The sequence below is a fragment of the Conger conger genome, chromosome 8, assembly GCF_963514075.1.
Source record: "Conger conger chromosome 8, fConCon1.1, whole genome shotgun sequence".
Lineage (NCBI taxonomy): Eukaryota > Metazoa > Chordata > Actinopteri > Anguilliformes > Congridae > Conger > Conger conger.
Window position 1 is genome coordinate 63986757 of NC_083767.1, and position 14027 is coordinate 64000783.

Here is a 14027-nt window from a genome sequence, read left to right on the forward strand (position 1 = left end):
GCACCGCCCCCCAACACTGCCCCAACACTGCCCCAACACCGTCTCCCAGCACCGCCCCCAACACTGCCCCAACACCGTCTCCCAGCACCGCCCCCCAACACTGCCCCAACACTGCCCCAACACCGTCTCCCAGCACCGCCCCCCAACACTGCCCCAACACTGCCCCAACACCGTCTCCCAGCACCGCCCCCCCAACACTGCCCCAACACTGCCCCAACACCGTCTCCCAGCACCGCCCCCCAACACTGCCCCAACACCGTCTCCCAGCAACGCCCCCCAACACTGCCCCAACACCGTCTCCCAGCACCGCCCCCAACACTGCCCCAACACTGCCTCAACACTGCCCCAACACCGCCCCCAACACTGCCCCAACACTGTGCCCCAACACCATCTCCCAGCACCGCCCCCCAACACTGCCCCCCAGCACCGCCCCAACACTGCCCCAACACCGTCTCCCAGCACCGCCCCCCAACACTGCCCCCCAGCACCGCCCCCCAACACTGCCCCAACACTGCCCCAACACCGTCTCCCAGCACCGCCCCCCAACACTGCCCCCAACACTGCCCCAACACTGCCCCCAACACTGCCCCAACACTGCCCCAACACCGTCTCCCAGCACCACCCCAACACTGCCCCAACACTGCCCCAACCCTGCCCCCCAACACTGCCACAACACCGCCCCAACACTGCCACAACACCGCCCCAAAACCGCCCCCCAACACTGCCCCAACCCTGGCCCAACACTGCCCCCCAACACTGTCTCCCAGCTGCTGGGCCAAGTGTCTGACAGTATGTCTGCTTACCACAGAGTACTGAGTATTTTTCCCATGGTATCAGCTGATTTGGTCTTCTTGGTTATTAAATATTTTCTTATTTTGGTTTGTCTTTGCCCTGATGGCTATAGCTAGCAGCCTGTCCATGATGTTTTCCCACGTCAACTGTCAGAGAGACTTCTCAAAATTATGACACAAAGAAACATTTCACTTTTTTAATTTTATTGGAACAAATAATTGTGTTTCCAAGAAAAGTTAGAAAAAATACATCAGTAGTTCATTATATAAGCAGAAAAAAACAGTATATGATCAGGAGCGGCAGTAAAATATATAAAAATCAAGCAAACTGTATTTCTAACAATGAATGCCACAGAAGGCTACAATCTCATACCAGTCGCATCTTAGAAGTTAAAATACCAATCCAAATTCAGAAAGTTGTAGAAATAAATGAGTGGTAAACAGAAGCTCATGAACCACTCCTGTTCCAGCTGGGGATGCTGGTCTGCCTGGGGGCCACCCCATCCTTACAGGCCTCGAAGTAGGAGCTGGTGTCCAGGCAGACGGGCGTGAGCTTCAGGCAGACGAAGCAGAACTCCACCTGGCAGCGTGAACACAGGATGTTCTTGCAGCCCGTGCGGTCGTGCTCCAGCACCTGGCCGCAGGTGGGGCAGGCCCTGAGGGAAGGGCAGGCGGACACACCCTCCACCTGAGGCAGGGATGTGGTTTCGCATTTCTCCAGCAGCTGCAGGTCCTTATTGGTGCAGCTCTGGTTGTCACAGCGATCGGAGCGAGGGGCGGGGCCCTTCCAGCGCTGCAGGCATTGCCAGCAGAACTCGTATGCTCGGCCTGTCTCAGCGGTGCACACAGTGCAGAGGACACACAGATTGGTCTGGTCTGCTCTCTCAACACACGTCTGGCAGCCGGGACACTGAGAAACAAACACTCGACAATTACCAAACACCTACTGAACACTTACTGAACACTTACTAAACACAGAACACTCACTGAACACCTACTGAACACTTACTGAACACAGAACACTTACTGAACACTTACTGAGTGTAGAACACCAACTGAACACCTACTGAACACTTACTAAACTCAGAACACTCACTGAACACTTACTAAACACAGAACACTCACTGAACACCAACTGAACACTCACTGAACACTTATTGAGCACAGAACACTCACTGAACACTAAAAACTTACTGAACACGGAACACATACGGAACACAGAACACCTACTGAGCGGAGTGAATCGGGGTGATTCAGACTCAATGAATCTCTATGTGATTCAGACAGGGTGAATCGGGATGATTTAGACAGGGTGAGTCGGGGTGATTCAGACAGGGTGAATCTCTATGTGATTCAGACAGGGTGAATCGGGGTGATTCAGACGGGGTGAATCGGGGTGATTCAGACGGGGTGAATCGGGGTGATTCAGACGGGGTGAATCGGGGTGATTCAGACGGGGTGAATCTCTATGTGATTCAGACAGGGTGATTCGGGGTGATTCAGACAGGGTGAATCTCTATGTGATTCAGACAGGGTGAATCGGGGTGATTCAGACGGGGTGAATCGGGGTGATTCAGACGGGGTGAATCGGGGTGATTCAGATGGGGTGAATCTCTATGTGATTCAGACAGGGTGATTCGGGGTGATTCAGACGGGGTGAATCGGGGTGATTCAGACGGGGTGAATCAGGGTGATTCAGACGGGGTGAATCGGGGTGATTCAGACGGGGTGAATCGGGGTGATTCAGACAGGGTGAATCTCTATGTGATTCAGACGGGGTGATTCGGGGTGATTAAGACGGGGTGATTCGGGGTGATTCAGACGGGGTGAATCGGGGTGATTCAGACAGGGTGAATCTCTATGTGATTCAGACAGGGTGATTCGGGGTGATTCAGACAGGGTGAATCTCTATGTGATTCAGACAGGGTGAATTGGGGTGATTCAGACGGGGTGAATCGGGGTGATTCAGACGGGGTGAATCGGGGTGATTCAGACGGGGTGAATCGGGGTGATAGAGACGGGGTGAATCGGGGTGATTCAGACAGGGTGAATCGGGGTGATTCAGACAGGGTGATTCGGGGTGATTCAGACAGGGTGAATCGGGGTGATTCAGACAGGGTGAATCGGGGTGATTCAGACGGGGTGAATCGGGGTGATTCAGACGGGGTGAATCGGGGTGATTCAGACAGGGTGAATCGGGGTGATTCAGACAGAGTGAATCGGGGTGATTCAGACGGGGTGAATCGGGGTGATTCAGACGGGGTGAATCGGGGTGATTCAGACAGGGTGTATCGGGGTGATTCAGACGCGGTGAATCGGGGTGATTAGGACAGGGTGAATCTCTATGTGATTCAGACAGGGTGAATCGGGGTGATTCAGACGGGGTGATTCAGACGGGGTGAATCGGGGTGATTCAGACGGGGTGAATCGGGGTGATTCAGACGGGGTGAATCGGGGTGATTCAGACGGGGTGAATCTCTATGTGATTCAGACAGGGTGAATCGGGGTGATTCAGACGGGGTGAATCGGGGTGATTCAGACGGGGTGAATCGGGGTGATTCAGACGGGGTGAATCGGGGTGATTCAGACAGGGTGAATCTCTATGTGATTCAGACAGGGTGATTCGGGGTGATTCAGACGGGGTGAATCGGGATGATTTAGACAGGGTGAGTCGGGGTGATTCAGACGGGGTGAATCTCTATGTGATTCAGACAGGGTGAATCGGGGTGATTCAGACAGGGTGAATCGGGGTGATTCAGACGGGGTGAATCGGGGTGATTCAGACGGGGTGAATCGGGGTGATTCAGACGGGGTGAATCGGGGTGATTCAGACAGGGTGAATCGGGGTGATTCAGACGGGGTGAATCGGGGTGATTGAGACAGGGTGAATCTCTAAGTGATTCAGACAGGGTGAATCGGGGTGATTCAGACAGGGTGAATCTCTATGTGATTCAGACAGGGTGAATCTCTATGTGATTCAGACAGGGTGAATCTCTATGTGATTCAGACAGGGTGATTCGGGGTGATTCAGACGGGGTGAATCGGGGTGATTCAGACGGGGTGAATCGGGGTGATTCAGACAGGGTGAATCTCTATGTGATTCAGACAGGGTGAATCTCTATGTGATTCAGACAGGGTGAATCTCTATGTGATTCAGACAGGGTGAATCGGGGTGATTCAGACGGGGTGAATCGGGGTGATTCAGACGGGGTGAATCGGGGTGATTCAGACGGGGTGAATCGGGGTGATTCAGACGGGGTGAATCTCTATGTGATTCAGACAGGGTGATTCGGGGTGATTCAGACAGGGTGAATCTCTATGTGATTCAGACAGGGTGAATCGGGGTGATTCAGACGGGGTGAATCAGGGTGATTCAGACGGGGTGAATCGGGGTGATTCAGACAGGGTGAATCGGGGTGATTCAGACAGAGTGAATCGGGGTGATTCAGACGGGGTGAATCAGGGTGATTCAGACGGGGTGAATCGGGGTGATTCAGACAGGGTGAATCGGGGTGATTCAGACAGGGTGAATCGGGGTGATTCAGACGCGGTGAATCGGGGTGATTCAGACAGGGTGAATCTCTATGTGATTCAGACAGGGTGAATCGGGGTGATTCAGACGGGGTGATTCAGACGGGGTGAATCGGGGTGATTCAAACGGGGTGAATCTCTATGTGACTCAGACAGGGTGATTCGGGGTGATTCAGACGGGGTGAATCGGGGTGATTCAGACGGGGTGAATCGGGGTGATTCAGACGGGGTGAATCGGGGTGATTCAGACAGGGTGAATCTCTATGTGATTCAGACAGGGTGATTCGGGGTGATTAAGACGGGGTGAATCGGGGTGATTCAGACGGGGTGATTCGGGGTGATTCAGACGAGGTGAATCGGGGTGATTCAGACGGGGTGAATCGGGGTGATTCAGACAGGGTGAATCTCTATGTGATTCAGACAGGGTGATTCGGGGTGATTCAGACAGGGTGAATCTCTATGTGATTCAGACAGGGTGAATTGGGGTGATTCAGACGGGGTGAATCGGGGTGATTCAGACGGGGTGAATCGGGGGGATTCAGACGGGGTGAATCGGGGTGATTCAGACAGGGTGAATCTCTATGTGATTCAGACAGGGTGATTCGGGGTGATTCAGACGGGGTGAATCGGGATGATTTAGACAGGGTGAGTCGGGGTGATTCAGACGGGGTGAATCTCTATGTGATTCAGACAGGGTGAATCGGGGTGATTCAGACAGGGTGATTCGGGGTGATTCAGACAGGGTGAATCGGGGTGATTCAGACAGGGTGAATCGGGGTGATTCAGACAGGGTGATTCGGGGTGATTCAGACAGGGTGAATCGGGGTGATTCAGACAGGGTGAATCGGGGTGATTCAGACAGGGTGAATCGGGGTGATTCAGACAGGGTGAATCTCTATGTGATTCAGACAGGGTGAATCTCTATGTGATTCAGACAGGGTGAATCTCTATGTGATTCAGACAGGGTGAATCTCTATGTGATTCAGACAGGGTGATTCGGGGTGATTCAGACAGGGTGAATCGGGGTGATTCAGACGGGGTGAATCGGGGTGATTCAGACGGGGTGAATCGGGGTGATTCAGACGGGGTGAATCGGGGTGATTCAGACGGGGTGAATCGGGGTGATTCAGACGGGGTGAATCGGGGTGATTCAGACGGGGTGAATCGGGGTGATACAGACAGGGTGAATCGGGGTGATTCAGACAGGGTGAATCGGGGTGATTCAGACAGAGTGAATCGGGGTGATTCAGACGGGGTGAATCGGGGTGATTCAGACGGGGTGAATCGGGGTGATTCAGACAGGGTGAATCGGGGTGATTCAGACGCGGTGAATCGGGGTGATTCAGACAGGGTGAATCTCTATGTGATTCAGACAGGGTGAATCGGGGTGATTCAGACGGGGTGATTCAGACGGGGTGAATCGGGGTGATTCAGACAGGGTGAATCGGGGTGATTCAGACGGGGTGAATCGGGGTGATTCAGACGGGGTGAATCTCTATGTGATTCAGACAGGGTGAATCGGGGTGATTCAGACGGGGTGAATCGGGGTGATTCAGACGGGGTGAATCTCTATGTGATTCAGACAGGGTGAATCTCTATGTGATTCAGACAGGGTGAATCTCTATGTGATTCAGACAGGGTGATTCGGGGTGATTCAGACAGAGTGAATCGGGGTGATTCAGACGGGGTGAATCGGGGTGATTCAGACGGGGTGAATCGGGGTGATTCAGACGGGGTGAATCGGGGTGATTCAGACGGGGCGAATCTCTATGTGATTCAGACAGGGTGAATCGGGGTGATTCAGACGGGGTGAATCGGGGTGATTCAGACGGGGTGAATCAGGGTGATTCAGACGGGGTGAATCGGGGTGATTCAGACGGGGTGAATCGGGGTGATTCAGACAGGGTGAATATCTATGTGATTCAGACAGGGTGATTCGGGGTGATTCAGACGGGGTGAATCGGGATGATTTAGACAGGGTGAGTCGGGGTGATTCAGACAGGGTGAATCTCTATGTGATTCAGACAGGGTGAATCGGGGTGATTCAGACAGGGTGATTCGGGGTGATTCAGACAGGGTGAATCGGGGTGATTCAGACAGGGTGAATCGGGGTGATTCAGACAGGGTGATTCGGGGTGATTCAGACAGGGTGAATCGGGGTGATTCAGACAGGGTGAATCGGGGTGATTCAGACAGGGTGAATCGGGGTGATTCAGACAGGGTGAATCTCTATGTGATTCAGACAGGGTGAATCGGGGTGATTCAGACAGGGTGAATCTCTATGTGATTCAGACAGGGTGAATCGGGGTGATTCAGACAGGGTGAATCTCTATGTGATTCAGACAGGGTGAATCTCTATGTGATTCAGACAGGGTGAATCTCTATGTGATTCAGACAGGGTGATTCGGGGTGATTCAGACAGAGTGAATCAGGGTGATTCAGACGGGGTGAATCGGGGTGATTCAGACGGGGTGAATCGGGGTGATTCAGACGGGGTGAATCGGGGTGATTCAGACGGGGTGAATCGGGGTGATTCAGACGGGGTGAATCTCTATGTGATTCAGACAGGGTGATTCGGGGTGATTCAGACAGGGGGAATCTCTATGTGATTCAGACAGGGTGAATCGGGGTGATTCAGACGGGGTGAATCGGGGTGATTCAGACGGGGTGAATCGGGGTGATTCAGACGGGGTGAATCGGGGTGATTCAGACGGGGTGAATCGGGGTGATTCAGAAAGGGTGAATCGGGGTGATTCAGACAGAGTGAATCGGGGTGATTCAGACGGGGTGAATCGGGGTGATTCAGACGGGGTGAATCGGGGTGATTCAGACAGGGTGAATCGGGGTGATTCAGACGCGGTGAATCGGGGTGATTCAGACAGGGTGAATCTCTATGTGATTCAGACAGGGTGAATCGGGGTGATTCAGACGGGGTGATTCAGACGGGGTGAATCGGGGTGATTCAGACAGGGTGAATCGGGGTGATTCAGACGGGGTGAATCGGGGTGATTCAGACGGGGTGAATCTCTATGTGATTCAGACAGGGTGAATCGGGGTGATTCAGACGGGGTGAATCGGGGTGATTCAGACGGGGTGAATCGGGGTGATTCAGACGGGGTGAATCGGGGTGATTCAGACAGGGTGAATCTCTATGTGATTCAGACAGGGTGATTCGGGGTGATTCAGACGGGGTGAATCGGGATGATTTAGACAGGGTGAGTCGGGGTGATTCAGACGGGGTGAATCTCTATGTGATTCAGACAGGGTGAATCGGGGTGATTCAGACAGGGTGATTAGGGGTGATTCAGACAGGGTGAATCGGGGTGATTCAGACAGGGTGATTCGGGGTGATTCAGACAGGGTGAATCGGGGTGATTCAGACAGGGTGAATCGGGGTGATTCAGACAGGGTGAATCGGGGTGATTCAGACAGGGTGAATCTCTATGTGATTCAGACAGGGTGAATCGGGGTAATACAGACAGGGTGAATCTCTATGTGATTCAGACAGGGTGAATCTCTATGTGATTCAGACAGGGTGAATCTCTATGTGATTCAGACAGGGTGAATCTCTATGTGATTCAGACAGAGTGAATCGGGGTGATTCAGACGGGGTGAATCGGGGTGATTCAGACGGGCTGAATCGGGGTGATTCAGACAGGGTGAATCGGGGTGATTCAGACGCGGTGAATCGGGGTGATTCAGACAGGGTGAATCTCTATGTGATTCAGACAGGGTGAATCGGGGTGATTCAGACGGGGTGATTCAGACGGGGTGAATCGGGGTGATTCAGACAGGGTGAATCGGGGTGATTCAGACGGGGTGAATCGGGGTGATTCAGACGGGGTGAATCTCTATGTGATTCAGACAGGGTGAATCGGGGTGATTCAGACAGGGTGAATCGGGGTGATTCAGACAGGGTGAATCTCTATGTGATTCAGACAGGGTGAATCGGGGTGATACAGACAGGGTGAATCACTATGTGATTCAGACAGGGTGAATCTCTATGTGATTCAGACAGGGTGAATCTCTATGTGATTCAGACAGGGTGAATCTCTATGTGATTCAGACAGAGTGAATCGGGGTGATTCAGACGGGGTGAATCGGGGTGATTCAGACGGGGTGAATCGGGGTGATTCAGACAGGGTGAATCAGGGTGATTCAGACGCGGTGAATCGGGGTGATTCAGACAGAGTGAATCTCTATGTGATTCAGACAGGGTGAATCGGGGTGATTCAGACGGGGTGATTCAGACGGGGTGAATCGGGGTGATTCAGACAGGGTGAATCGGGGTGATTCAGACGGGGTGAATCGGGGTGATTCAGACGGGGTGAATCTCTATGTGATTCAGACAGGGTGAATCGGGGTGATTCAGACGGGGTGAATCGGGGTGATTCAGACGGGGTGAATCGGGTTGATTCAGACGGGGTGAATCGGGGTGATTCAGACAGGGTGAATCGGGGTGATTCAGACAGGGTGAATCTCTATGTGATTCAGACGGGGTGAATCTCTATGTGATTCAGACAGGGTGATTCGGGGTGATTCAGACAGGGTGAATCTCTATGTGATTCAGACAGGGTGAATCGGGGTGATTCAGACAGGGTGAATCGGGGTGATTCAGACGGGGTGAATCGGGGTGATTCAGACGGGGTGAATCGGGGTGATTCAGACGGGGTGAATCGGGGTGATTCAGACGGGGTGATTCGGGGTGATTCAGACGGGGTGAATCGGGGTGATTCAGACGGGGTGCATCGGGGTGATTCAGACGGGGTGAATCTCTATGTGATTCAGACGGGGTGAATCGGGGTGATTCAGACGGGGTGAATCGGGGTGATTCAGACGGGGTGAATCGGGGTGATTCAGACGGGGTGAATCGGGGTGATTCAGACAGGGTGAATCTCTATGTGATTCAGACAGGGTGATTCGGGGTGATTCAGACGGGGTGAATCGGGGTGATTCAGACGGGGTGATTCGGGGTGATTCAGACGGGGTGAATCGGGGTGATTCAGACGGGGTGAATCGGGGTGATTCAAACGGGGTGAATCGGGGTGATTCAGACAGGGTGATTCGGGGTGATTCAGACAGGGTGAATCTCTATGTGATTCAGACAGGGTGATTCGGGGTGATTCAGACAGGGTGAATCTCTATGTGATTCAGACAGGGTGATTCGGGGTGATTCAGACGGGGTGAATCGGGGTGATTCAGACGGGGTGAATCAGGGTGATTCAGACGGAGTGAATCAGGGTGATTCAGACGGGGTGAATCGGGGTGATTCAGACAGGGTGAATCTCTATGTGATTCAGACAGGGTGAATCGGGGTGATTCAGACAGGGTGAATCTCTATGTGATTCAGACAGGGTGAATCTCTATGTGATTCAGACAGGGTGAATCTCTATGTGATTCAGACAGGGTGATTCGGGGTGATTCAGACAGAGTGAATCGGGGTGATTCAGACGGGGTGAATCGGGGTGATTCAGACGGGGTGAATCGGGGTGATTCAGACGGGGTGAATCGGGGTGATTCAGACGGGGTGAATCTCTATGTGATTCAGACAGGGTGATTCGGGGTGATTCAGACAGGGGGAATCTCTATGTGATTCAGACAGGGTGAATCGGGGTGATTCAGACGGGGTGAATCGGGGTGATTCAGACGGGGTGAATCGGGGTGATTCAGACGGGGTGAATCGGGGTGATTCAGACGAGGTGAATCGGGGTGATTCAGACAGGGTGAATCGGGGTGATTCAGACAGAGTGAATCGGGGTGATTCAGACGGGGTGAATCGGGGTGATTCAGACGGGGTGAATCGGGGTGATTCAGACAGGGTGAATCGGGGTGATTCAGACGCGGTGAATCGGGGTGATTCAGACAGGGTGAATCTCTATGTGATTCAGACAGGGTGAATCGGGGTGATTCAGACGGGGTGATTCAGATGGGGTGAATCGGGGTGATTCAGACAGGGTGAATCGGGGTGATTCAGACGGGGTGAATCGGGGTGATTCAGACGGGGTGAATCGGGGTGATTCAGACGGGGTGAATCGGGGTGATTCAGACGGGGTGAATCTCTATGTGATTCAGACGGGGTGAATCGGGGTGATTCAGACAGGGTGAATCGGGGTGATTCAGACGCGGTGAATCGGGGTGATTCAGACAGGGTGAATCTCTATGTGATTCAGACAGGGTGAATCGGGGTGATTCAGACGGGGTGATTCAGATGGGGTGAATCGGGGTGATTCAGACAGGGTGAATCGGGGTGATTCAGACGGGGTGAATCGGGGTGATTCAGACGGGGTGAATCGGGGTGATTCAGACGGGGTGAATCGGGGTGATTCAGACGGGGTGAATCTCTATGTGATTCAGACAGGGTGAATCGGGGTGATTCAGACGGGGTGAATCGGGGTGATTCAGACGGGGTGAATCGGGGTGATTCAGACGGGGTGAATCGGGGTGATTCAGACAGGGTCAATCTCTATGTGATTCAGACAGGGTGATTCGGGGTGATTCAGACGGGGTGAATCGGGATGATTTAGACAGGGTGAGTCGGGGTGATTCAGACGGGGTGAATCTCTATGTGATTCAGACAGGGTGAATCGGGGTGATTCAGACAGGGTGATTCGGGGTGATTCAGACAGGGTGAATCGGGGTGATTCAGACAGGGTGAATCGGGGTGATTCAGACAGGGTGATTCGGGGTGATTCAGACAGGGTGAATCGGGGTGATTCAGACAGGGTGAATCGGGGTGATTCAGACAGGGTGAATCGGGGTGATTCAGACAGGGTGAATCTCTATGTGATTCAGACAGGGTGAATCGGGGTGATACAGACAGGGTGAATCTCTATGTGATTCAGACAGGGTGAATCTCTATGTGATTCAGACAGGGTGAATCTCTATGTGATTCAGACAGGGTGAATCTCTATGTGATTCAGACAGAGTGAATCGGGGTGATTCAGACAGGGTGAATCGGGGTGATTCAGACGGGGTGAATCGGGGTGATTCAGACAGGGTGAATCGGGGTGATTCAGACGCGGTGAATCGGGGTGATTCAGACAGGGTGAATCTCTATGTGATTCAGACAGGGTGAATCGGGGTGATTCAGACGGGGTGATTCAGACGGGGTGAATCGGGGTGATTCAGACAGGGTGAATCGGGGTGATTCAGACGGGGTGAATCGGGGTGATTCAGACGGGGTGAATCTCTATGTGATTCAGACGGGGTGAATCGGGGTGATTCAGACGGGGTGAATCGGGGTGATTCAGACGGGGTGAATCGGGGTGATTCAGACGGGGTGAATCGGGGTGATTCAGACAGGGTGAATCTCTATGTGATTCAGACAGAGTGAATCAGGGTGATTCAGACGGGGTGAATCTCTATGTGATTCAGACAGGGTGATTTGGGGTGATTCAGACAGGGTGAATCTCTATGTGATTCAGACAGGGTGAATCGGGGTGATTCAGACAGGGTGAATCGGGGTGATTCAGACGGGGTGCATCGGGGTGATTCAGACGGGGTGAATCGGGGTGATTCAGACAGGGTGAATCGGGGTGATTCAGACAGAGTGAATCGGGGTGATTCAGACGGGGTGAATCGGGGTGATTCAGACGGGGTGAATCGGGGTGATTCAGACAGGGTGAATCGGGGTGATTCAGACGCGGTGAATCGGGGTGATTCAGACAGGGTGAATCTCTATGTGATTCAGACAGGGTGAATCGGGGTGATTCAGACGGGGTGAATCAGGGTGATTCAGACGGGGTGAATCGGGGGGATTCAGACGGGGTGAATCGGGGTGATTCAGACAGGGTGAATCTCTATGTGATTCAGACAGGGTGATTCGGGGTGATTCAGACGGGGTGAATCGGGATGATTCAGACGGGGTGAATCGGGGTGATTCAGACGGGGTGAATCTCTATGTGATTCAGACAGGGTGATTCGGGGTGATTCAGACGGGGTGAATCGGGATGATTTAGACAGGGTGAGTCGGGGTGATTCAGACGGGGTGAATCTCTATGTGATTCAGACAGGGTGAATCGGGGTGATTCAGACAGGGTGAATCTCTATGTGATTCAGACAGGGTGAATCGGGGTGATTCAGACGGGGTGAATCGGGGTGATTCAGACGGGGTGAATCGGGGTGATTCAGACGGGGTGAATCTCTATGTGATTCAGACAGGGTGATTCGGGGTGATTCAGACGGGGTGAATCGGGGTGATTCAGACAGGGTGAATCTCTATGTGATTCAGACAGGGTGATTCGGGGTGATTCAGACAGGGTGAATCTCTATGTGATTCAGACAGGGTGAATCGGGGTGATTCAGACGGGGTGAATCGGGGTGATTCAGACGGGGTGAATCGGGGTGATTCAGACGGGGTGAATCTCTATGTGATTCAGACAGGGTGATTCGGGGTGATTCAGACGGGGTGAATCGGGGTGATTCAGACGGGGTGAATCAGGGTGATTCAGACGGGGTGAATCGGGGTGATTCAGACGGGGTGAATCGGGGTGATTCAGACAGGGTGAATCTCTATGTGATTCAGACAGGGTGATTCGGGGTGATTCAGACGGGGTGAATCGGGGTGATTCAGACGGGGTGATTCGGGGTGATTCAGACGGGGTGAATCGGGGTTATTCAGACGGGGTGAATCGGGGTGATTCAGACAGGGTGAATCTCTATGTGATTCAGACAAGGTGAATCGGGGTGATTCAGACGGGGTGATTCAGACGGGGTGAATCGGGGTGATTCAGACAGGGTGAATCGGGGTGATTCAGACGGGGTGAATCTCTATGTGATTCAGACAGGGTGAATCGGGGTGATTCAGACGGGGTGAATCGGGGTGATTCAGACGGGGTGAATCGGGGTGATTCAGACGGGGTGAATCGGGGTGATTCAGACAGGGTGAATCTCTATGTGATTCAGACAGGGTGATTCGGGGTGATTCAGACTGGGTGAATCGGGATGATTTAGACAGGGTGAGTCCGGGTGATTCAGACGGGGTGAATCTCTATGTGATTCAGACAGGGTGAATCGGGGTGATTCAGACAGGGTGATTCGGGGTGATTCAGACAGGGTGAATCGGGGTGATTCAGACAGGGTGAATCGGGGTGATTCAGACAGGGTGATTCGGGGTGATTCAGACAGGGTGAATCGGGGTGATTCAGACAGGGTGAATCGGGGTGATTCAGACAGGGTGAATCGGGGTGATTCAGACAGGGTGAATCTCTATGTGATTCAGACAGGGTGAATCGGGGTGATACAGACAGGGTGAATCTCTATGTGATTCAGACAGGGTGAATCTCTATGTGATTCAGACAGGGTGAATCTCTATGTGATTCAGACAGAGTGAATCGGGGTGATTCAGACGGGGTGAATCAAGGTGATTCAGACGGGGTGAATCGGGGTGATTCAGACAGGGTGAATCGGGGTGATTCAGACGCGGTGAATCGGGGTGATTCAGACAGGGTGAATCTCTATGTGATTCAGACAGGGTGAATCGGGGTGATTCAGACGGGGTGATTCAGACGGGGTGAATCGGGGTGATTCAGACAGGGTGAATCGGGGTGATTCAGACGGGGTGCATCGGGGTGATTCAGACGGGGTGAATCTCTATGTGATTCAGACGGGGTGAATCGTGGTGATTCAGACGGGGTGAATCGGGGTGATTCAGACAGGGTGAATCGGGGTGATTCAGACGGGGTGAATCGGGGTGATTCAGACGGG

General features: G+C 53.0%; 1 protein-coding gene across 2 annotated transcripts in view; it reads right to left on the bottom strand.

Moving 5' to 3' along the window:
- Positions 1-978: 978 nt before the first annotated feature.
- si:ch211-212k18.15 (uncharacterized protein LOC563681 homolog) overlaps positions 979-14027 on the bottom strand; it is a 23703-nt gene continuing 10654 nt past the window's right edge. For both annotated transcript variants that reach the window (XM_061251166.1, XM_061251165.1), the window contains one exon: positions 979-1701. In XM_061251166.1, the coding sequence (XP_061107150.1) occupies positions 1240-1701 (462 nt within the window). In that variant the 3' untranslated portion in view covers positions 979-1239. The remainder of the gene's footprint in view (positions 1702-14027) is intronic.